Source organism: Ailuropoda melanoleuca, chromosome 4 (assembly GCF_002007445.2).
Source record: "Ailuropoda melanoleuca isolate Jingjing chromosome 4, ASM200744v2, whole genome shotgun sequence".
Classification (NCBI taxonomy): Eukaryota; Metazoa; Chordata; class Mammalia; order Carnivora; family Ursidae; genus Ailuropoda; species Ailuropoda melanoleuca.
The window spans coordinates 105834129-105858058 of record NC_048221.1 but is presented as its reverse complement, the minus strand read 5'-3'; the positions used below and the strand labels follow the sequence as shown (position 1 = coordinate 105858058).

General features: G+C 45.1%; 1 protein-coding gene across 2 annotated transcripts in view; it reads left to right on the top strand.

Moving 5' to 3' along the window:
- The window catches only part of REEP1 (receptor accessory protein 1), a 79586-nt gene that overhangs the window by 17284 nt on the left and 38372 nt on the right, over positions 1-23930 (top strand). For both annotated transcript variants that reach the window (XM_034659480.1, XM_034659481.1), the window contains 2 exons: positions 10593-10665; positions 22305-22381. In XM_034659480.1, coding sequence (XP_034515371.1) covers positions 10593-10665; positions 22305-22381 — 150 coding nt within the window. The remainder of the gene's footprint in view (positions 1-10592; positions 10666-22304; positions 22382-23930) is intronic.

Genomic DNA, 23930 nt, shown 5'->3' with positions numbered 1-23930 from the left:
GTGGCTCAAGTCGGTTAAGCGCCTGCCTTCGGCTCAGGTCATGATGCGTTACCTGCCCTGTGCGCAGCACTGGAGATGCTTAGATGGAGAAGGCCCAGTCCTTGCTGTCAGAGAGTTCTTAGTCTAATGGAGGAGGCACTTGGACCCATCACCATAGGCTTTTCCTTTGATACTTAGTATACACACGGCTTTGCCCTACTACCTGTCTTGTTCAGATATACCCGGCACCTCAATCACTTTCTGGTCATCCTGAGGATAAAAGTCTCTGACCTTCTTGAGGGTATTAGATGGGAAAGAACAAGGGATTTGAAGCCAGGCAGACTTTGAATCCAGCTCACCCACTTAGCAGCTCTCTGACCTTATGTCGGTCTCAGAATTTGGCACAGAATGTACTGAATAAACCTCTGTTGAATGAATGAATGAAACCTCCTTAAGTCTCAGGTCCTGCCTGTGTAAAAAGGGAATAATAGTCGCAACTTCACCTGACTGCTGTGGGGATCAGTGCCTGATACAGTGCCTGGTGGGCATCACTAAAGATTTATTCCCCTGTCCTTCCCTAGAGCCCTGTGATATCCTTCCCCAGACAGGCACATGCACATTGTGCAGACCTCCAAGTGGGCTAGGCAGGACGATTCCAGCACCTGCTGGGGAGTCAGAAAGGGCACAAACTGAGCAGACAAGTCCTCAGGAAACCCCACAGGTACCCCACAGGTACCAAACCTAAAAGTCCAGCTCAAAGAGTCCCTCCCACTAATTCCTGGACACTGTCAGTACTTTCCTCTCACCAAATTTATTCCTTGTAGGGGGCTTCAGAGGAATTTCACAGGAAGAGAAAACTATAACCCTTTACCGAGGGACCCCCTGGCTCGAGTGTCAGGTCTCTGGCTCTCAGACCCAGGGTGGGGGGAGGGGCATGAGTTGGGAGATGCGTGGCCACAGGGTGCTCATTGTGAAGAAATCTGTTGTCTCCTTCAAAACATACTCAGCAACACTCAACACAATGATTGTTATCAATCAGTTATTTGTATAATTACCTGTGTGCTGGCTGCCTTCCCAAAGGACCCAGGGCACATACTTAGGTGCTTAACAAATATTTAATATTGAACGAAAAATATCTTGTGGTTAAGATTTGGCATTTGAAGTTACGATTTCTATAGAAAGAAAGAGAATTAATATTTGTCATTCGTCTATGATGTCTCTGGCATATTAAATCTTTACTTGCAGTCTCATTTAATCTACATGGTGGCTGTTGAAAGTAGGTACTTTGATCTATATACTCAGGGAATCTGGCTCAGAGTCATTAAGAAATGTGCCCGTAGTCCCGAGGTAGTCAGTGATGGGGCTGGATTCAATCTTAGGTCTGATGCCAAACTCAGCCTCTAAATTTCTTAAGAATGAAGTCTCTACAATTTAGACTTTAAAAAAAATATTCAGACTGATACTTGAGCAGGATTTGAGTGGGTTGGATTGCAGAGTTTAAAGCTTAACAGCATGAATTGAAAATTTGCAGAGTGTTTGTTCCGTTTTGTGCTTTTCTAAATTGGGGTTGAGAGTACTTCTGTAATCCAATTTAAATTGGGATTTTTATCACAGCAATTACAAACAACTCTATATAAGCAGTAATCCCCCACCCCCCCTTTGTGCTAAGGGAGGCAGTGTGGGCAGGAAAATGGTCGTGGACTTGGAGGCAGGAAGCCTGGGTTTGAATCATGTTGGATGGCGGTGCTTTCTGCAGACCCTGAAGAAGTTTATACTTAAGTTTGTCATTGTTTCGTTGTATTCATGTTCACTGGGAAAGTAACCCCGGTGATCCCAGAGGGTTGTGCTGTGCGTCAAACAAGCGAAAAAGCAAATGAGATGTTTGTGAGGGGCATAACCCCAGGAGGAGTTTTGTGTGTGTCATTTGTTCCAAATCTGAACAGGAGTAGGGGTGCAGAGCACCATGGGAAAAAAAGACTGCAGAGAGAGGTCAGCAGAATCACATGCCATAACAAGAACGATGTGGCTTGTTTCTGCTCTGCCCAGATCAGCTTGAGTTGAGAAAGAGAGCCTCATTTGTGTGAACAGTGTATGCACTTGGAACCCTATAATTATATTGTCACCCGTGTCAATAAATATATAATACAGGGCCAGAGTCGAATTCTCTTAGGCAAGAAAGCAGGCAACGTTGTCTCTCCCTCTCTCTGTCTCTCTCTCTCTGGTCCTCATCCATCCATCCATCCATCCATCCATCCATCCATCCATCCATCCATTCCATTCATTTAGGGATCACTGCAGGCTCTGAGCCACGCTTTGCGGTCAAGTTAATAAAGCAGCAAATCATGAAGAGTGGAGTCAGATACCTGGGTTTGAGTCTGGCCTCCTCCCCTGACTAATGTTAAATTCAGTTATCCAATTTCACTAAACTCCAGTTTCCTCATCTGCAATACAAGAAAAACAGTAGCACTTGTCTCATAAATTTGTACGAAGATTAAAAGTGATAATGCTTATAATGAATTTTGCACAGATCTTGGCACATACTGAACATTCAATAAGTAAATGGTAACTTATGCATCTTAATTATATAACTGCCAAGAAGCCAAAATGCATAATGGGCCAGTTCTGCTGTTTTCATATCTTCTCCTCTATCCTCTTAGACACTCACAGTGGGGAAGCAGAAGCAGAGGCCCAGGGGTTGGGACCTGTGGCAGCCAAAGCCCAGGTGGTTTGCTGTGCCATGGGAATCTTGAACTGTATGCCCAGCCTGAGCAGCTGTGCCCAGGTAAGCTTCTGGATAACCACTGTGAGTGAGGGTGTTCCCTGCAGCAGCCTGGTAAAGATCAGGCTTGCTCAGTTGTATTTAGAACCCAGGCCCATGGTACCTCTTTCAGGGCTAGAGTATTAACAGGCCCTGGAGGTGCATTATGGTTTTTGCGAGTCCTTGTTTCATTACATATGGACCCTCAGCTATCAAGAAGTCGTCTCAGACATTGGAGGCTGATGCCCATGTTGGCTTTATCCATTTTTGGAGACACACACATACACTCACATTTATGAGTGTGAGTTCCTCTAAATGCTTTTTTTTTAAAGGCCACGTTTATTGAGATATAATTAGTAAAAGTCATTCTTTAGTGTGATTTTTCTTTTAATTGTGAGTTTAAATTCTACAGTTTAATAAATGCATGCAGTCTATAACCACCACCACAATCAAGATGCAGGACAGGTCCATCGTTTCCCCAAATTCTTTCACTCTTCTTTGAAGTCAACCCCTCCCACTCTTAGCTCCAACTACCCCAGATCTGTTTTTGTTTGTTTGGTTGGTTGGTTGTTGTTTTTTTTTTTTTTTGTCTCTATACATTTTCCTTCTTCACAATAGCATGTAAATGGAATCATACAGCATGTCGACTCCTGAGTTTGGCTTTCTTCACTTAGTGTAATGCATTTGAGACTCCAACTGCTTTTGATTGGAGCAAGATTAGTGGTTCTGAGCTCAACATGGAAAATCAATAACATTCCTGTACGCCATTAGTAACTAACAGAAAATTTAATTCAAAAATTCACAATACCACCCAAAGCCCTGAAGTACTTAGGAATAAACAAAACAAAACACATCAAAGATCTTTATGGAAAAATTTACAACATATCATGAAAAGACATTAAAGATGACATGAGTAGTTGGAAAAGAGGACATTCATAAAGAGAAAACATGGTAACATAGAGGTGGTGCTTCTTCCTGAGTAAATCTATAAGTTCAGTGAAATTCCAACCAAAATCTGAGTAAAGGGTTTCGTGGAACTCAACAAACTGTCATGAAATTCATATAGAAAACTGAGAATAGGTCAGACAATTTTAAGAATATCAGAATTTATTACAAAGCTCTGAGACTTATACACTGCAGTATAGGTGCATGGTTAGGTGGTAGACCAGTAGAACAGAATGGAGAGCTGAAATAACACCTGACCATGTTAGAAAACTTTACATGTGATATATAGAACTGAAACTGAGGGGAAGGGATTCAGTAAATGTTCCTAGGACAATTGGGATCCGTTTGGAGAAGAATAAAATTGAATCCTGGACTCGCAGCATACATAAAGATAAATCCAGGTGAATTAAAACCTAATAGTGAAAAAGCAAAAGTTAAACACATTTATGGGAAAATATATGTGACCAGGATTTCCTTAACAAGATATAAAAACAAGCTATAAAAGAAAAGATTGATATATTTGTCCCTGTAAAATTTAAGACTTATACAGCAGAAGGTGCCACAAACCAAGTTAAAAGAGCTTTTTTTTTAAATTGGAGAGAGGTGTTTACAATGCATATGTCTAAGGAAGGATTTATAACCAGAGTTCACAAAGAAGTCCTAAAAATCAGTAAACAAAAGATAAGCTAATGGGGGATAGAAATAGGCCAGTTAAGCAGGCCCAAATGGCCAATAGGTGTAAAAAGCTGCCCCACCTCACTGGTGATTGAGGAAATGCAAATTAAAATAGGCATGAGATACCATTTCACATGTGTGAGACTGGCAAGAATTTTAAATCTCTATCAGTTTGGCAAGAATGGGGAGCATTGGCAGTCTTCTGCACTGCCCGAACGAGTCAAAACGGGCAGAACCTCCTTGGCCAGTGGATTTGGATTGTATGGTGGACAGTGCTGAACCCCATGACTCACACTATGTATCCACCCCAGAGAAAGTTTCACGTGTGCACAGAAGACATGTAGTGGAACGTTCATTACAGACCTGTTTGAAATCGTAAAAAATTGGAAAGTACCTAAAGATGCATGAATAGGTGCACATTTATATATGGATAAAAAAGTTGTGGTATAGTCACATGGTGAAATATCATAGAGTGGTTTAAAATGATCTAGAAAGACTTGTATCAACATGGACCAAATTTCAAAAACACAAAGTTGAATTAACATATGTCAGTGGAACACATGGAGTGTGATTCCATTTATACAGTGTTTAAGGAGGTGTAACTTTTTTTCATCTATGCTTGGCTTACACAGTTAAAAACACGGTGAGAATGATAAATACCAAATTCAGGGTAGTAGTTATTTTGGGGAAGGAGGGAGTGGGACATATCAGGAAAAAATACATATGAGACTTCATATATATGTCGTGTCTTTAAGTTTTTTCATATTAAAAATTATGGCGTATTTATTTGAACGCCAGTAGGAGCTCAAAAGCCAAGAAGCATCCTTCTATTAGAGTGGACCCTAAAAATGGTCTTGGGGATTAATTCTCATAGAGAGTAATAAAAATCGATTCATAAGCTTTTAGAAAAAACCTTCAGAGAACAGCAATTAGAAATTACAGTTTTTAAAATTAAGAACAGAACACACAAAATGTGATCAGTGTAAAATTTAATAGCCTTTTAATGCTCAAAGGAAACAGTATACCTTCATGACTTGGAACACCTTTCGTGCTAATTCATTTTTGTGGATATAGGACACCACGTTTAAAAATTATAAAATATAACATTCACGTACAAAAAAGTGCACAGAACACAGATGTACAGTTTAATATACATTTGTAATTACAAAACAAAACCCTGTGTGACTACGGCCCAGGTCAAGACATTCAGCATTCCAGAAGCCCCTGTGTGGTATACCATTCCCTAAATTCAATTTATTTTTATCATAATATGAATAACTGTACAGTAGGCCCATTATTTTTCTTACATTAAAAATTAATTTTAGAAAAAATATTCCTAACATTGATTTTTAAATTTGTCAACACAGTTTGGGGGGCCCCGGGTGGCACAGTCAGTTGAGCATCCGACTCATGCTTTTGGCTGGGGTTGTGATCTCAGGGTCATGAGCTAGAGCCCCACGTCAGGCTCCACGCTGAGCGAGGACTCTGCTTGGGATTCTCTTTCCCTTGCCCTCTGCCCCTCCCACTAGTGATCTAGTGCGCTCTCTCTCTAAAATAAATAAGTAAATGTTAAAATTTTTTTTTTCCATAGAAATGTTAGTCCAATACTAGGATGCCTGAGAAGACTGTGGAAAATACTGTGTTTCATGGTTTGTAGAAGTCTTGGCCAAGGTTAGCAACTGCCTGTGTTCCAGCTTGTACTCGAGCTGCCGGCCAGCGAGTGCTCCCCTGCAGGCTCTGGTGACTGTAACTGGCATCGCAGTTATGGTTTACTCATGTGAGCAATACCTCTCTTCTCTTGGCCAGAGCTCCAGGAAGTTGATAAGTAGCTTCAGAGTTGTGTTTTCCCTGACATTGACCAATGGGATAGTACGTGGTCTTTGCCATTTTGGATTGTCTCTTGCTATCTGAGCATCTGTTGTCTTGCCTGGGACCCTGGGCATTTTTTTAAGAACTCTTGGGAGTGGATTGTCCTTGATGATTGAGTGAAGACTCCATGGCCAAGGACTGGGAAATAGCACTCCAGATCAGGGTTTTTCCACTCGGGCACTTTTGACTTTGGGGCTGGATAGTTCTTTGTTGGAGAGGGGGTGTCCTGTGCATTGTATGCTTAGCAGCATCCCTGGCCTCCACCCACCGCAAGCCAGTGGCCTCTCTCAGCGTGGCAACCAAAGCATTTCCAGACATCACCCAGGTGTCTGGGGAAACGACATCACCCTGGTTGGGAACCCTTGTCTTAGAAGATGAGACTCATGGTCCCTTGTAGATACTCCAGCTGTGGAAGTGATGGGGGAGGCCACACCTGGAGGAAGGCCCCTAACTTGGAGCAAGAGAAAGAATGAAGGGCAAAGATAGGAGAAATGTGTCAGGCAGGTAAATGGAGCCAGTGAGTTACGGGTTGGGGGCGCCAGGGTAGCAGTAAGTGGCAGTGGCGAGAAGGGAGGGTGGGTGCAGGGCTCTGAGGCTGGGGGTGCAGTGTGAGGTTCTGTCCGGTAATAACTGGGAGGAGTGTGTTAGCCAGAGCCTGGTCTCCTCTCCAGAGGGAGGCACTCAGGCCTTCCACCGTCCCTCTGCTGGGGCCAGCCTTGAGCGCTTAAGCACTTTAGATCCTCTTAAGTATTTTACTGCTTTCCTCCTGCCCTTGTGGGGAGAGGAATGGGAATCTATCAAGTGGATTAAGCTCCTTGGAGAGAGACTGCAATTCTTCGATCTTTATTCACTCCATAGACATTTAGCAGGCAACCGCTTGGGCAGGGGCTGTGCCAGGCACTAGGGACCCCACTAATCAGACCAGACCTGCATGGTGGGGAGACAACTTAGCCAGCACAGGCAACCCTGGGAGGGTAATGAAGGCGGGCCCTGTGGTCACGCTGCCCAGGTCCACATCCCAGCTGTGCTCCTGGCTGTCCCATCTCTTTCGGCCTCTGTGTCCCAGTCTGTAAGACGGAGTAGTGAGGATTCTTATCCCAAATGGGTATGGAGAGGCTTACATGGGAGAACGCGTACAGCACACACAGCAGTGCCTGGCATTAGTGAGCATTCAATAATAGTACTAGCATTATCATTTAATCATAAAGGCTGTCGTAGGGCGCCCAGAAAATTCTGAGGGGCAAGTGATCAGAGATTCACAGAAGTGGCTTTTTTGAGCTGGGTCTTAAAGGATTAGCAGGACTTTATCAGGAAAAAGTTGTGGAGTTGTGGAAAGATCACGCACTAAGGTGCAGGCAGGAAGTCAGGGATTATGAGCAAGCGAGTCAGGCTTCTAGGGGACAGCTGCTGGCTGTGAGATCCGGAGCCGCAGGCAGGGGTGGGCCGGCAGGCTGGGGAGGCAGGCGTGCGGGGCCGCTGGAGAAGGGACTTGGTCTGAAGCGACCTAAGTGCCCAGACCCTTTGACCTGGATGTGCTTCATTTGTTATTTCCTTTCTCCAGAACAAATTTGGAGGAACTCGCCATTTTAATCCCATTCCCCTTTACCTGAGCATCGATTGCTAAGTGTGCTCCCCTACTGGGAGGCGCTCTTGAGCCTGCAGAGACTGAAAAGCAAATCTGTCTTGCTGCCCCTGTGCTGTCAAAGTTGGGGTGGGGTGCCGCGCAGGGGGACAGGGGCGGCCGCTTCACGTCAGGAGCCCAGCCGATGAAGCATGCCCTCTCCTGTCTGGGCGCCCTTGAGGCTTTCCAGTTCTGTGACCCCTCAGATGGTGTTGGTGTTGCTGCTCTTCTCACGGAGTTCACGGAGGAGCAAAGCAATCAGCCAGCCTGGGTCATGATGCATTTTCCACCTCTGTGTCTTCGGCAGCTCACACGCTGCCTCCGGGCAGGGGCTGGAAGCCATCCTGGCAGACGTGGCTCATTACCGCGGCATCTGTGCCAAAGGAACGGCGTGTTTATTTCTCCGGAACCTGTGGCCCTGGGCCCGAGGCTTTGCTGAATCAGCCTGGTGCCGTCTGGTGTCCCCCTGGATGCTGAGACCTCAATCCCAAGGTCACAAGTGTCCCCTGGATGGCTCTGGCCTTTGCTTCATCACTCTCTGGAACTTCACAGTGACTATGTACTTACTGAACACTTGCCAGGCCCGTGGGGGCGGTTATGAAGGAGAAAGATATCTTCCTTGGCTTTGGGAGACATATAGTCTTAGAGGAGAGACAGACATTGAATATACCATTATAAGTAGTGTGGATCAGGGCTAAGAGGGGGGAATGTCCAGAGTCACGATGCTATGGAACGGCGAGAGGAACCTAGTCTTGGGTGTGGGGTGTGACAAGGTCAGGAAAGGGCTCCTAAGAAAGTAAGACTCCCTGATACCTGAGAATGCTTGGGGCTGGGGCAGGGTGGCGTGGTTGGAGGGACCTCCCTCACCAAGCTGGCTCCTGACTGAACCCAGTAGGCTTCTCCACGAGGTGTCCCCCTCCGCCTGCCTCCTGCCTTTGACACTGTTGCCTTCTTTCTCTTTCTTAAATTTCTCTCCTCCCTCCCCCAGCCTTACTTATTTCCCTTCCTTTCAGACTACTCTTTTGTCCCCTTTGCTGGCTTCTCTTGCTCGCCATGCATAATTCTGGCCTTCCCAGAGGATGGCCTTGCTCTCCAAAGCAGTAGACAGCGGTGGTGAGAAGCCAGGCTTGGAGGATGCCAGCCTGGCTGGGTCCTGGCCCCCCTGCTTTACTCCTTATGGTCCCACAACCTTAGACAAGTGAGTGACTGATGGCTCCATGTGTTGGTATCCTGTCTATAATAGAGGTTCCTTTTACCAGGCCAGTCTGAGGACTGAGGTGATGCGTATAAAGCACGTAGTACAAGGCCGTGTGAGTCAAAGTTACAAAACCCTTTCTCTTTCAGCATCAGAAACCGGCTCAGTTCCATTCATCTTCTATTTTTCCTGGAAACCTGATGAATATGGAAGGTCAAGGTGTTACCTGGCCACAGAGCTGATGGGAAAGCTGACCCATGCTTGGTCCATTGAATCTGGACTGGGAGTTCAGTGTATGACCTCTCAATAACCTGATGAGGAAGCCATGGGTTTGGGCTTTCTGGGTTAGTGTCTCCTTGCTGGATCCTAGAAGCTCCATCTGTGGGGCTGTTACAGGAGATGTTGGCTCCTGTAGGGCCTGGGACCAGGGTGGCTCTGTTCTCAGTCAGCTTACACCTGAGAGGTGACCTCATCTCTCAGGTGAAAGGATTAAACCCTTCCAGCTCTAACATTCGGTCAGTTCATTCACTTAAAAATACCTATTGACAGCCTTCTATTTGGTCATGCTGAGAACACCTTATTGCACAAAACAGATGCATTCTGTGCTCTGGAGGTTCAGTTGGGAGATGTTGTCAATCAGAGCATCACAGAGAGTAGTAAAAGAGCATTTTGGTAGTGTGTACATTGTGTCGTAGGAGATTTGACCTAGTCGGGGAGGTCAGGGAAGTCTTCCATGAAGAAGGCGTAGAGCTGGGATCTGATGGATGAGTAGGCATTAACCAGCAAAGAAGGGAAAGGGACAATTCCAGAAAGCAAAAACAGCAGAGGCAAAGGTTTTGAGAGAGGGTGGGGCAAGGTGGAGAGAGGGCTGGGAGAGCTCTGGGGCATGGCTGAGAGTCAAACTATTTAATGACCTCATGCAGCCGTGGGCGTGGTCAATGAAAGCTGAGGCCTAGACAGCCATGCTGGGGTCGTTATATTTCCTTCTTCTTCTTAAGAGCAGTGAGAAGCGGGTTATTGCAGGGTGGGGATGTGTCTCGGGAAGATTGCATTTACAATTTGAAAAGCAGATTCTGGCTGCAGGGTGCTGGAATCAAGTGTGAGGGTAGTGAAATTTGAAGGAACTTGAAGTGGAAAGGTTTTTTTTGGATAAGGGAGCCCAAGGTGTGGGTGGGCTTTACAGAGCATCAGTGGGGATTAGCAGCAGGAGAGGAGAGTTTGACCTTTAATTTCAGAGGTCATAGCTGCTCGGCTTGGCTTCCCACCCCCACTCTCACCCCTAGTTTTGGCTTCCATGACCCTGAATCACTCTTTTACGTTGCCAGATCACAGACTGAAGGAAGGTGGGTGTGCAGCTGTACAGGAGACAGAGGCTTTTAAGCACGGCCCAGCCATGAGCAGAAACCTTCAGGACATAAAGCTAGACCAAGCCACACAGCAGCATCTTCCGTAGCTTGGAGAGCTGCTTTTGACATTGAAGTCAGACATTTCCCATCAGGTAGGATGAATGAAAATCATGTTTATCTTGTCTCTCTCTTTTTTCCCTCCAGGCTTATATTTGGCACCCTTTACCCTGCGTATTATTCCTACAAGGCTGTGAAATCAAAGGACATTAAAGAATATGTAAGTAGCACTGATGGGTGGGGGCCCGATGGTTGTGGAGAAGCTGCGTGTGAAGTAACGGGAGGAGAAGGATGCCCTCCATGGTGCGGGCACTGGTAGCAGGGCAGAGGAGCCCCTCCTTTACTCTTCTTCTCATGAGGCTTGCCTGGTGTGGACCAGGAGTCCTCCCCGCATCTAGACCCCTGTAGAACCAGAGAATGGAAGGGAGGTGTGGCAAGAGGAAATGGAATCAGGGGTCAGAGGCCACCCAGGCTGCCACACACCACGGCACAAATGACCTCGGACAAACGACTTTACCTCGCTGAGCCTCAGTTTCCTTGTCTGGGAAACGCTGTGTAGACCACTGTTACTGGGAGATAGTCCGCCGTGGGGGGCAGGAGCTCAGGTCCTCCTGCCTCTGTGACTCTGTGATGATCCCCATTCCAGTTGTGTGATCTGAGTACCCCATGATTTAAACTGTTGATTTATAAGCTTTTTGAGAACAGGGGCTGGTCATCATCTTTCATTGGATTCCCCAGCACCTAGCAGAGGGCTGAGCATGTAGGAGGGGAATTCAGTGTACTTATCGGTTGGAGGATTGTTTTATTGCTGGATGGTACCGTCACAGCCCTAGATGTGCTGGGTACCTCTAGGCAGGAGAATCCTCAGATCACCCCTGATTGACAAACACCTGCATGGAGTGGCTGATGAGGAAAGGGTGCCCCATCCCATGCAGGACAGAAACCCAGGTCAAACTACAGAGGATGTGAATTTGGGTATCAAGAGTCTGAAGTCGAGTGCTGGCTCTGACATTTGATGGATGCAAACCTGGACAAGAAGCTTAACTTCCAAGAGCCTTGGTTTCCTAATCCTGAGGGGTGATGATCAACAATCCTGGCCCCCAGTGTTGTGGGGGACAAAGCGTCTTTGCTCTCCCTCTTTAACTCAGTAGTCACTTTGAAAGTTTGGCACAGGTAAAGAAATGAAGCGTACTTGAAAGTCACTTTCTTTCTCAGATTTTCCAGGATGTCTTTATGATGAAAATCAGCCACCTCCGGGTCAACTGCATCCGGAACTCACCCCCCCCCCACCGCCGGCCCCATTCCCTCAGTTTCCCTGAACTGCTTGCCTGGGCTTGCACCTGCTAAGCAGGGGATCCAGACGGGGGTGGGCTCTCTGGAGACTGGGTCCCTGGTATATCCGAGGGAATCTGAGTGTGAACTGTAAATAGCTGTTAAGTTGCAAGAAGAGGACCTCGTGATTCTCAGTTGGCTTGGCGCAGGGGTAAAGCATGAGGCAGCCTCTCGCAGTCTCTCTCCCGACCCTTGCAGCCGAGGGTGCAGGGAAGCTGCGCCACGTGAGGAGGCATCATCAGGGTCACCGTGGTTCACGGTCTGATCCTCCGCTTTGCAGGGGGCAGAAACTCAATTCTGTCACCTCATCTGGGAGAGATCAGACCCTGGTAAATTGTTTTGCTCTGACCAAACTCACATGAGCCTGGTTTATGACTAAAATGGCAATTCATTAATTTAGAGTGAAAAATCTAACTGACAAGCAGAGCAGCTGTTTGTGTTGGCTAGTGAGCACGAGTTGTTCCCAGTAGGGAAAGCTGGAGAGTTAAGATTAGAAGGCTTCTTGGTAAAAATGGAATTGAGAGAAAGGAGCTGAGTAGGATGAGAAGAGATCTGCCTGCTTTTCCTGCACTTGCTCACGTGCACACACACTCTTGCTCACTCTCTCACACATGCTGTCACACGTGCTCTCTCACACACCCTCACACACATGACCTCCAACACTTTCTCACACTCTCGTGTGCTCTCACACGTTTTCTCACTCACACACCCATAACTCGGTCACGTGCTCTCACACACTCACACATTCTCTCACACATGTTCTCCTACTCACACACCCACACGCACTTCTCACACTCACATGCTCTCTCACTCTCACACTCTCACTCATACGCTCTCTCACTCTCACACACTCTACGCACACCTCTCGTACTCCCACACACTCTCATTCATACACACTCAAGTGTTCTCTTACTCACACTCACATACTCTCTCACACGTTACCCATTCACATATCCCACACACTTCTCATACTCACATGCTCTCTCACTCACTCTCACAGTCTCACACTCACACTCTCACACGTTCTCTCATACACACATGCTCTCACACACTCATGCTCTCTCACTCTCACACAGTCTCTCATGCTCACACACACTCTTATACGCTTTCCCACACACTTTCACATGCACTCTTACACATTCACACTCACCATTACACTGACCTCTTTCCCTCGTTTTGACCAATAAATCCATTTGTCCAAGAGAAAACCTGGAATTGCCTTCAACTTCTGCCTCCCCCTCACCACCCAACCCTATACACACACCCGGTTGCTGACTGTGTCCTTCGTCTCTATCCCCCTAATGGTCCTTCAAACCAGGTCTCTCCTCCTGTGCTGCCACTCTCGTAAATGCGGTTCTTACCATATTTTCCCTGGAATGTTACAGTAGCCTACTGTATTTGTTTTTTATTGCCACTGTAACAAATTACCATGAACTTAGTGCCTTAAATCAACACAAAGATATTATCTCCCAGTTCTAGAAGCCAGAAGTCTAATGGGTCTCACTGCGCTAAAATCAGGCAGGGCCACATTCCTTCTGGAGACTGTAGGGGAGAATCCATTTCCTGTCTTTTCTAGTTCCTAGAGGCCATCTGCGTTCCTTGGCTCCTGCCCCTTCCTCTATCTTCAGAGCCAGCAGGTAGCATCTCTGACCATTCTTCCATAGTCACATTTCACTTAGATGACAGCCTCTTGGTGACAGCCAAGTTCACATCACAGGAAGGCTCTGGGTAGGAAGGTGCTGCCGATGTCACCACCAGGGACGCTGGCTGCCAGCTGTCTGTGCCGTTGGAACATTCCCTGCAGATTCAAAATCCTAAATTGAGCATTTGACTTTTCTAAGCCTATATAACAGGCCTTGCCTCCCACAGCAATCCTCATGCTGGGAGACCCTCCCCAAATTAGGAAGGCATTGGGTGTTGGTAGTAAAAACAAATAAATACAGTTAGAGATAGAGATGTACATATAGATATCTCTCCATTACAGTTACCTCTTTGGCTGCTCAACACTCACATCCTCTCCTTTGCCCATATTTTGGCTTTAAAAAAACTTTCCAGCAAGAATTCTGTATGATTTATGTACTTGGCAAATCCCATTTTTTTCAGCTGAGTCCAGCACCAATCCAGTATCTCTGGCAAGGTCGTCTCCTCCTCTGGCTCTGATCTTAATATTCAGCACTCTAAAAATTAAATTGTCAAGTGAACCATCGCTGACATACCCCATATACTATATGAGGGAGAGAAAGAGAATACGTAAAAATAAACTAGTTAAAATATTTAAATCTATACATAATACAGAAAGGAAGAAAATATGGATAGAAGCTATAGTCCTTAGTCATGCAAGTAGTCATGAGTTCATAGCTGGTATTCGTGTCTTTTGTTAAAAGATAATTTTTTTAAAAGGGTAAAATCATGACTCTTGTACAAAAATAAAGTTGACGCATGTTGAAAGTTTTACTTACTTAATTAATTAATAAAGGAACCAGTAAGGTGTTAAAAAAAATTCAAAGGAGACTCCAAAGAACGTGTCTAAGAAATCAGGAATGATTAAATGAATTTGTTAATAGATATTCAGCTGATTTTGGAGGAGGGTGGGAGATCAATTGTACCTCCATTGAATAAAATTTATTTGCACCTCCACAGACAAAATCATTTGCATTGCAGTCATTTTTGTATAACTTACAAAGTTGCAAAATAGCTCAAAGATACTGAAAAACAAGACACCTGTAGAATCAAGATAATTCAGAAGGCTGCTCTGGACAGCGCCTAGCATTCCTCAGAACATCCATTCCAAACTCTTTCACAGTTTTTCCTATTCCTTCCTTCTTCTACCATCTAATTCATGTTCCCTTTGTCTTCAGTGAGAGCTTTAGTGAGTGGGGTTCCTTACCCAGGGGCGTGGCCTAAATCTTCATTTGCGGGGAATCTGAGGCCTTCGTAATCTTGCCTCTGTTAGGTTGTGGTGATGGTCCATTGACTTTGACCTCTGAACAGGGCGGTACTCACTCACACAAGTGATCACACTCAGATCCCTCCAGAGGATCCTTAGCTTCCATCCACCCTCCTTCCTGCCACACTGTGTAGCAGCAACCCTGGTTCCCCTCGATAATCAGGATCAGCCCCTTTACTGTCTATTTCCTGGAGGCATCGTGGTCCTGAAATGGCCAGGTAAGAGTGTCGTTTCTGCTTCCACGTCATTGGAATCATTTTGTATTCCTGCTGAAAGCACCCACCCACCCCCCAGGTACTATGAGTATTAAAAAGCAGAACTCAGAGATTTGAGGGTGAAAAGCAAAAACGTTGTGAGTCAGTTAGACCAGTGATTCTCAATCTTCAGTGTGCGTATAGAATGAACAGAGGATTTTATTAAAATGCAGATGCTGATCCATTAGGTCTGGGCTGGGTCCTGAGATTCTGCATCTCTAAGCAGCTCCTGGGTGATTCCAACGGTGCTGGTCCGTGAGCCACAATTTGAGTTGCAAGAAGCTGGCAATAGGCTCACCCATAAGAAACACCGCTCTCATTTCCTTGGCCCCTGAACCTTTAGATTCTGGCTAAGCTGCAGAAGCATGTGTTGGTTACTGGTTCGCGGAAGAAACTGCACCCTCCAGGGCACTGCCTCAATCACACAGAAGACTGACTCCCCCGGTTCTTTTCCTCAACTCTCCTAAAGCTGTTGCAACACCATTTAAAGCCGGCTGCCTCAGGGCAGTGGGGGGGGGCACAGTAAGATCAGAGACTTCCCAAAGTGTCAGCCTATTGTCTTGGGTTTCTTTTCCTATAAAAGAAGGTCCTTGGTTAGGAGTGTTGGGCAGCATGCATCAAAAGGAAAAGGCCATGAGGGACTATGGACTCTGGGAAACAAACTGAGGGTTTTAGAGGGGAGGGGGGTGGGGGGATGAGCTAGCCTGGTGATGGGTATCAAGGAGGGCACGTATTGCATGGAGCACTGGGTGTTATAGGCAAACAATGAATCATGGAACACCACATCAAAAACTAATGATGTACTGTATGGTGACTAACATAACAATAAAAAAAAGAAAGAAAGAAAGAAAAGGACACTGAGTCCATAGCTTACTCTACAGGCAGCAGGAAAAGCAAGTCCGCATGCAGAATAAGTGAATATTCCAGAAAAGACTCTGCTGCCCTTTCAGTAAGGGAAGGGGCCTGGTACGATGAGCCTGCTCCCAGGAGTCTGGCTGGGGCCATGAGATCTGGTACCATCATGGAGATGCTTGTGCTGCTGCTGGTAACTTGGTCTCTGAGCAGTGGCTGTGGCCAGGTCAGCCTCGGTGAGAGGGATTCCACATTGCCAAGCCCACTTGCTACCTCTGTCCCTTCCCCATGGCCACTGGTACGTGAGCATGTTGACCATGCATTGTCGTCCTGAGGAAAGTGTCCAGCTGACGTCCGCAGGGCTGGTCATCTCATCTGCTTGATCACCAGATCAAGCCACGGGGGGCTTTCGATGAGTGGAGCAGGAGCCGCGAGTGTCTGAATTCTGTGGGCCTCTTCACATCATTCCAAACCACTCCAACACCAGTCTCTCAGTCTCGTCCCTTCCAAGTACCTCACCGAGCCAGTCCTCACCTGGTGTCTTAGGATGTACCGGGGTTTGTTTTGATCAGGTATGGTAAGGCATGCAGACACAGGAATGACTGTCGTGAAGGAAGAAGTTCTTACCGTTTCCCCAGAAGTAGAAGGCACAACATGCCACCGAGGGCCACGTGGGGGAAACACCAGCGTCCGTCATGAGTCAGAGGGAGCAACACTACTGTGGGGTCTGTAGGAAAGCCAAGGCTAGGCAGTGTCAGCAGGCTTAGGATTGGCTAGTTTGAATAGTCTCAGCAGGCTTTGGGGTGATCAGGGCTGGGGGACGTTGGCACAACCTGTGAGAGCCCCGTGAAAGAAGTAGTTTAAGAGTATGGGCTCCGGACTGATCAGTTTGCCTGTGAAAGGTGTGCTCCAGGGCACATCCTTTGCTATCTCTAAGACTCGGTTAGTCCGAGGAGGGGCAGCTCTCTCTCCAGCCAGTGAAGCCACAGATGCCAGAGCATCAAGAATGCAGAAAATAAGAAAATATAGTTAATATACCTGGTGACATTGTAAAGGCATTACCTCAAGACATTTCTTCCGGGCTAAGTGCACTGTTCAAAGTTCTGCCTGCAGGGGACTGTCGCTTTTGCTACTCTCTCCGGGCTACCCTGACTGTACAGCTGTCCGGGGTGAGCTCATACAAGCAGATGGTGCAGAGTCATCGGTAAACCAGGCTCATATGTTTTCTTTCTCAGTTGTAGGCATAGGTAATTCTCTGTGAGGCTGAAGCAGGGCTCAGACGCAAAAGAGCGTGTGAAAGACTTAAGAAATATTGGGTTGGGGGCCCCTGGGTGGCGCAGTCATTAAGCGTCGCCTTCGGCTCAGGGCATGATCCCGGTGTTCTGGGATCAAGCCCCACATCAGGCTTCATCGGTAGGAGCCTGCTTCTTCCTCTCCCGCTCCCCCTGCTTGTGTTCCCTCTCTCGCTGGCTGTCTCAGTCTGTCAAATAAGTAAATAAAATCTTTAAAAAAAAAAAAAAAGAAATATTGGTGTGGCTGGCATAGGAGAGGATCCAAAGGGGAGGCGAGGCTAAAGAGGTGACCACACCAACCCATGGGAAAGGCCTTTTGCAGGCTGTCAGGAGCCCTGGGGGTAGAGTCTGACGAGCTAGGGCATCTCAGCCTGCCTCTGGGGTTCATGAAAAGTCTCCAGGCTCTGCTTCCCACCCTCTTGCTATGGTTTAAGGTCTCAGCTTCTCTCTATCTCCTCACTCCTGGATCCTGCCCCTGACCAGCTGAGAGGGACTTCCCAGTCATGCGGTCAGCTCTCTGCTCTGGAGTTGCTCCTGGACATTACTCTTCAAATCAGCCATAGCTTCCTCTCTCTATCCTGGATGCTGGCCTACCCAAGCTCCCCCTCATCTTATAGGAAGCATTACATAGAATCCCTCAAACTTGGCAAGTTCTATTTCAAACCTTGGAAAAATAGGTATTATTTGTTTTCTCTGTGGCATGATGAGGAAAACCATTTCCTGGTAATTTATTTATGGTTTCCATCTCTGGGTCACATGTTCCGTTTACCCTGTTAGGCTCAGCAAATCCTTCTCAGACCCTTCTTTCTGCATGACAGTATTTGAAGTGAAGGAGTGCAAGACAGAAACTTCTTTAGTTAACACTTCAAGCCTCCTCTTTACCATGGCTCCCTCATCTTTGTCCATAGTTTCAACCTCCTCTCTGAGATTTGGTCTTATCTTTTCAGTTAGGCATTCTTCACGGATGTCCTGAACCCTCAGGGTCCCCTCAGCCTTATGTTGCTCAACCTCTTCTCCCTAAATCACCTGTTTCTTTACCCTCTTGCTGGTGTGAATGGCTCCATATCACACTATGCCCCAACTTCAATAAGCCCCTTTCCTCCTGTGCATACCCGGCCATCCATTCAGCAGGCACTTGTGGGGAACATCTGTTGCCTTGCAAGCTGTCTAATTTTGCCTTTCTTCTCAAAAAGCCACCTAAACCAGTATTTCCCAAAGTATATTCTTTCTGAGCATTTAAAAACCATCCTGTCTTTCCCATTCACAATGTCAACATTCTAATTGAGTCATTCGAACACATTCCTTGAATACCTACCATGTGCCAACAATTGTTTTAGGTGCTAAAGAGACAGTGATGTGCAAGAATAACTTATCTCCACTCTCAGGGAGCTTACAGTCTGGCAAGAAAAGCATAGCAATAAACAGGTACTATCAATGCAGAGTAATAGGTGTTATGACAGGGAGCCACGTATGAGACACTGTAAGAGGAAGAAAGGAGAAGGTAGTTACCCAAACTTTGGACACTTCCTGGAGGTAATGACGTTTAGGCTGAGATCTGAGAGCTGAATTTTGGAGGCAAAAGAAGAAGCACTGTTCAGAGAACTGAAAGAGGTTCATTATAACTGGAGTGAAAAATTCAATAAAGTATTGGTGTGGAGGAGAGCTTTTACAGAGATAATTAGGGTTTTGTTCATGCAAGGACTTGCAAGCCAATTTAAGGAATTTGGGCTTCATCTTAAAAACAGTAAGGAACTGTTGAAGACTTTAGGAGGGAGAATCATCAAATTTGGATTTAAGATCATTCTGAATGGAGTATGGAGGACAGATTAGTAAGGGGTCAGAGGTTTAGAGACGACGCAAAAGGCTGTAGTTCTATTTTATAGGAGATGTTGGTGGTCTGAAGGAAGCAAATGGCAGAGAGGATGGAGAGAAGAAGATAGGTTCAACAGGGTGGAAGTGACAGAGCTTGGTGATTGATTAGCTGTGTGAGGTGAAGAATTTAGTTTTCCCAGGGAGAGTATCTTGTCCTGAGTTAGAAGAGAATGTCTAGAACAAAGCCTTGTGGAGGAATTGATGAACCCGAGAAGTTGCCAGAAAGTCAAGAGGGAAACCAGAGCAGTTGTGGTGTTGGGGGAGCTTTTCAGGAAATGACAGTTTCATATCCATCTGAAAGTCAAGCAAATCAAGTAAAACAAAACAAACAAACCTGAAAAAGGGTCCATTACACTTCCTTGAAGTATATTACAAAGTGGGATCCCCACGTGAGAGCAATATTAATGTAATGAATGTAGTGCACTGAGTAAGTGGGGGCTGAGGAAGTAGACACTGCATGTATAGATGACCCACTAGACAAGTTTATAGCTAAGGATTGTGTCAAGGAAAGGGATTTTTTTATTGTTGTTGTCATTGTCCTTGACTTTTTTTTTTTTTTTGCTTTTAAATTTTTAAAAATTATTTGAGAGAGACAGAGAGCATGAATGGGGGGAAGGGCAGAGGGATAGAACCTTTAAGCAGACTCCCTGCTGAGCTCGAAGCCCAGCGATCAATGGGCTTGATCTCCTGATCTCCTGACCCATGAGATCGTGACCCGAGCTGAAACCAAGAGTCGGATGCTCAACTGACTGAGGCACTCAGGTTCTCCATCATTGTCCTTTGTTTTTAATTGAAGATATTAGAACGTGGTTTGAATACTAAAAAGAAAAAGGCAATGGAGTGGGAATTCAGGCTCCTGGTTGTGTATCTGGATACCAGTGTTGGGAATTCTTGGATCCTGGGCCCCAGCATGCCATGAAATGTACAGTTGGAAAGAGCTTTGCCCCCTGCTGAGGAGTCTGTCCTGCTGCAGGTAATCTTGGCAGCATGTGGTCTCAGACAGCAGTTACTTTTGATGGATTAAAACAAGGTGGTTCCCAGGGGACAGTCTTGTTTTTTCTGAATAAAGACCTTCAAGTAATCTGTTGAGACACATGTTTCAGAGTTACAAAGAAAATGGGCATTCACCAGAACTGCCTTTATTTTTGAAAGATATTTTTGCTGGGAGTAGAAATCTAGGTTGACATTTTTTTTTCTTTCAGCACTTTAAATATGTTATTCCTTTTGTTGTGCTATTCATCATTTCTGTTAAAAAGTCATCTACTGTCATTCACCTGTATGTAATATATCTTTTCCCACTCTTAAGATTTTTTTCTTTTTCAGCAATTTTACTGTGATGTGCTTGGCTGTGGTTTTCTTGATTTATCTTCTTTGGGGTTTTCTGAGTTCCCTGGTTCTGTGGATAGCAATTGCTATTTTTGATCTGTTCTGGAAAATTTCAGTCATTATTTATTCAAATAATTTTTCTGTCCCATTCTCTTTTTTCTCTCCTCTGAAATTCGTATTTCATATACGTTAGACTGCTTGATGCTATTCCACAGGTATTGAGCCTCTCCACTTTTTTTCCAGTCTAGATTTCTGCCTTATTGACTTTATTGTCTTCAAGTCCAGAGATTTTTTCTTTTTTGCATCCAGTTTGCTCTTAATTCCATTCAGTAATTTAAAAAATTTCAAATATTGGGTTTTTTGGTTTGAAGAGATCCTTTGTTCTTTTTAAAGAGTTTCCTTCTTGAGCACCTGGGTGGCTCAGTCAGTTAGACATCTGTCTTCAGCTCAGGTCATGATCTCAGAGTCCTGGGATCAAGTCCTGCATCGGACTCCCTGCTCAGCAGGGAATCTGCTTCTCCCTGTACCCTTACCCCGTGCTCATGATCTCTCTCCCTCTCTCTCTCTCAAGTAAATAAAATCTTAAAAAAAAACTTTCCTTCTTTCTTTTGAAATCCCCCATCTCTTCACTCAATATGTTTACATTTTCCTGTAGATTCTTTAATATATTTATACTTTTTTTTAAAAAAGTAATATTGAGTTATAAGGGGGCAGTCTCCAAAATCCACATATAAATTCCTTTAAGTCTTTGTGTGGCCCCTAAATTGCACAGAGTCAGCCACTCTGTGGTGGCTGAGAAAAAAAATTTGGAAAGCTGAAAAAGTTGAGCAGAAATTTAGTTTCTTTCCACTGTAGTAGAAACAGTTTAGAGTTCAAGTCTTTCCAAGTGGAAGAGCTTGGTAAACATTTGGGAATTTTCACTGAAACCTCTAAAAGGCCATACTTAAGTAATAAAAATTACATCCCAGCACTAAGAGATCAGCTCCAAGACTAAGGACACAACTGAAATACTCCTGTCCCAATAAATGTAAAACTTAACTGCCACAAGGTCAAGATGATCTACAGAATTTAACTACCTACTAGAACAAAACTCAACATTCTTTATAGGAATGTAACATAAGCTTATAGCAAGGTTGCAGAATATAAGGTTAATATATAAAAGTCAGGGGCATCTGGCTGGCTCAGTCAGTAGAGCATCTGACTGTGACAACTTCCTTCTCCAGGACTTTTCCCTCTTCATTTCTAGCTACTTTAGCAGTCTCGAATTTCATTCTCCAGTTCTGCAGGCAAAATGAGTTCTGTCTGTCCTGTGATAAGTTCTTGGTTTGGGGAAATTAGCAAAGGGTGGTTTTATAGGATGAGTTGGTGAAGGGGAAGCCAGGAGACAAAGGAAGCAGTTAGAACACTTACAGTAGTTACGGAGACAGGGGTGCAAGGCCTGCACTGGGGGAGAGAGGCAGTTGAAATGGAAAAGGTTGGTCATATGGGAGAGATTAAAAAAAAAAATCTAGTTTGTGTGAGGGGATGTGAGACTTTTCCACAGGAAACCATTCCTAAGTGACCACCATTCCATTCCAGAAAGTCTGGTCTGATTAAAGTTCATTCCAAAGTGTATCTCTGTTAAGGCCTGGAGAGTTTACTAACCTGGTGTTAGTCTTGGTAAAATGACCTAACTGAACCGTGAGCCACTCCTGGTCTGCTGGTCTCCCTGGCTCATGTGAAGGCTCCAGATGGTCACCCAGGATCTGCTTTGACCTTGAGCTGAGGTTATTTGTGGAAACAGCCTGTTTGCCTGTGGCCCCAAGGTCTGGAGTGGAACTGAAAATGAGCTGTGGAAGGACAAGGGGAAGGGGTTACAGATGCAGGATACACTGCCTGGACATGCCTCAGCATCCACGGTCCGAGCCTCTCATTCTTGTTGTTGGGCAGCCCGCCATTTATCCTTGACCTTTTCTACCAGCTTCGTTGCTGTCTCTTTCAACAGGTCAAATGGATGATGTACTGGATCATATTTGCACTTTTCACCACAGCAGAGACATTCACCGACATCTTCCTTTGTTGGTAAGTACTCTAGGACTTGGGACTTTTCAAGGGAAGATGTTGCCTAGTATCAGTGGAGAGGTGGGAAAGGTCTAGAAGCAGTCTCAAACCTTACTTCAGAACGGAGAAGCAAGTGCAGGGATGTTAACTGGGATAGTTTTAATAAATTAATCTATAAAGTTGCTCTTCAAGGAAATATTTGTTCAATGACCTTATTAAAGCAGGTATTGTTCTTATAATATAATGATGTAATGATGGGCAAAATACAGTTCTTCAACTAATGTGGTTGGTAAGGAAGCATTCTTATATAAAAAAAAAAAATAGGAAAGAAACAGTACACACAAGCTCACCTTTAATAAAACTAGGTTTCTCTCGAACACCATCCACTCTCACCATAACTACTATTCAGAATTTATATACTTTTAACATATTTATGTGTGTACATATATACACACGTATACACATATTTTTCTTTTTTAAACAATGGCATTATGGTATACCTAACAGTTCTCACTTTGTTTATTAAATTTATTTTTTGAATACTTTCATGTAAGCATAAGTTGATCTACCTATTTTTTACATGGCCACATGGAATTTCATGGTATAGAGGGACCATAATTTATTTAATCAATCCCCTTTTGATGGAAATTTTTTTTTGCTTATCAGCAGTGCCACTATTATAGCAATGGAGCAAGTAAAAATTATAAGCTAAAGAGGCTGTGGATAACATATAGCATCTTGTTTCTTTTTTTTAAAGATTTTTTTTTTTTTTTTAATCTGACAGAGACAGAGACAGCCAGTGAGAGAGGGAACACAAGCAGGGGGAGTGGGAGAGGAAGAAGCAGGCTCACAGCAGAGGAGCCCGATGTGGGGCTCGATCCCACAATGCCGGGATCACGCCCTGAGCTGAAGGCAGACGCCCAACCGCTGTGCCACCCAGGCGCCCCTAGCATCTTGTTTCTATTTAAAGGGCCTGAGTTTCTCTGTACACGTGTGGATGTATACTAAAAGTAGTTTGGAAATACCCATCCATTAACCAGAGTTATTTCTGCAACTTGGAATCATGGTGTTGGTTTTGTATTTGCTGTGTTGTATGAATTTTTTTTTACCATGACCAATTATCATCAGAGAGAATAATAAAAATATTTCCATTTTGGAGAAAGTCCTTACCCAAAGAGGCTCAGTATGAATTTACCCTCCAGGATGTTATAGGCCAAGGACGAGACCTGAATACCACTTCTATAAATCCTGTTTTGGATCACTGGTCTTAATGACCTTAGTGTATAGTTTTTCCCCCAAAAAAGGCTGGCTTTCATCTCTACTGGGAGAAATAGAGGTCTCAGCCGTTGTGGCCTCAAGCTGTAGGGAAGAAATGTGGATTACCTAATTTAATACGTTCATGCTACGCACCCAGATAAACAACAGACTCAGAGTGGGGCTGAGTGTCCAGGAATCTCCAGGAGTGGAGAAGGAACTCTGCTGAGCCATCCTTTGTCTTCCCCAGGCTGCAGGGGCTGGTACTAGGAGTCAGGCCCTATATTGTGCAGAGGTGCACGGGGGAGGCTCCTGT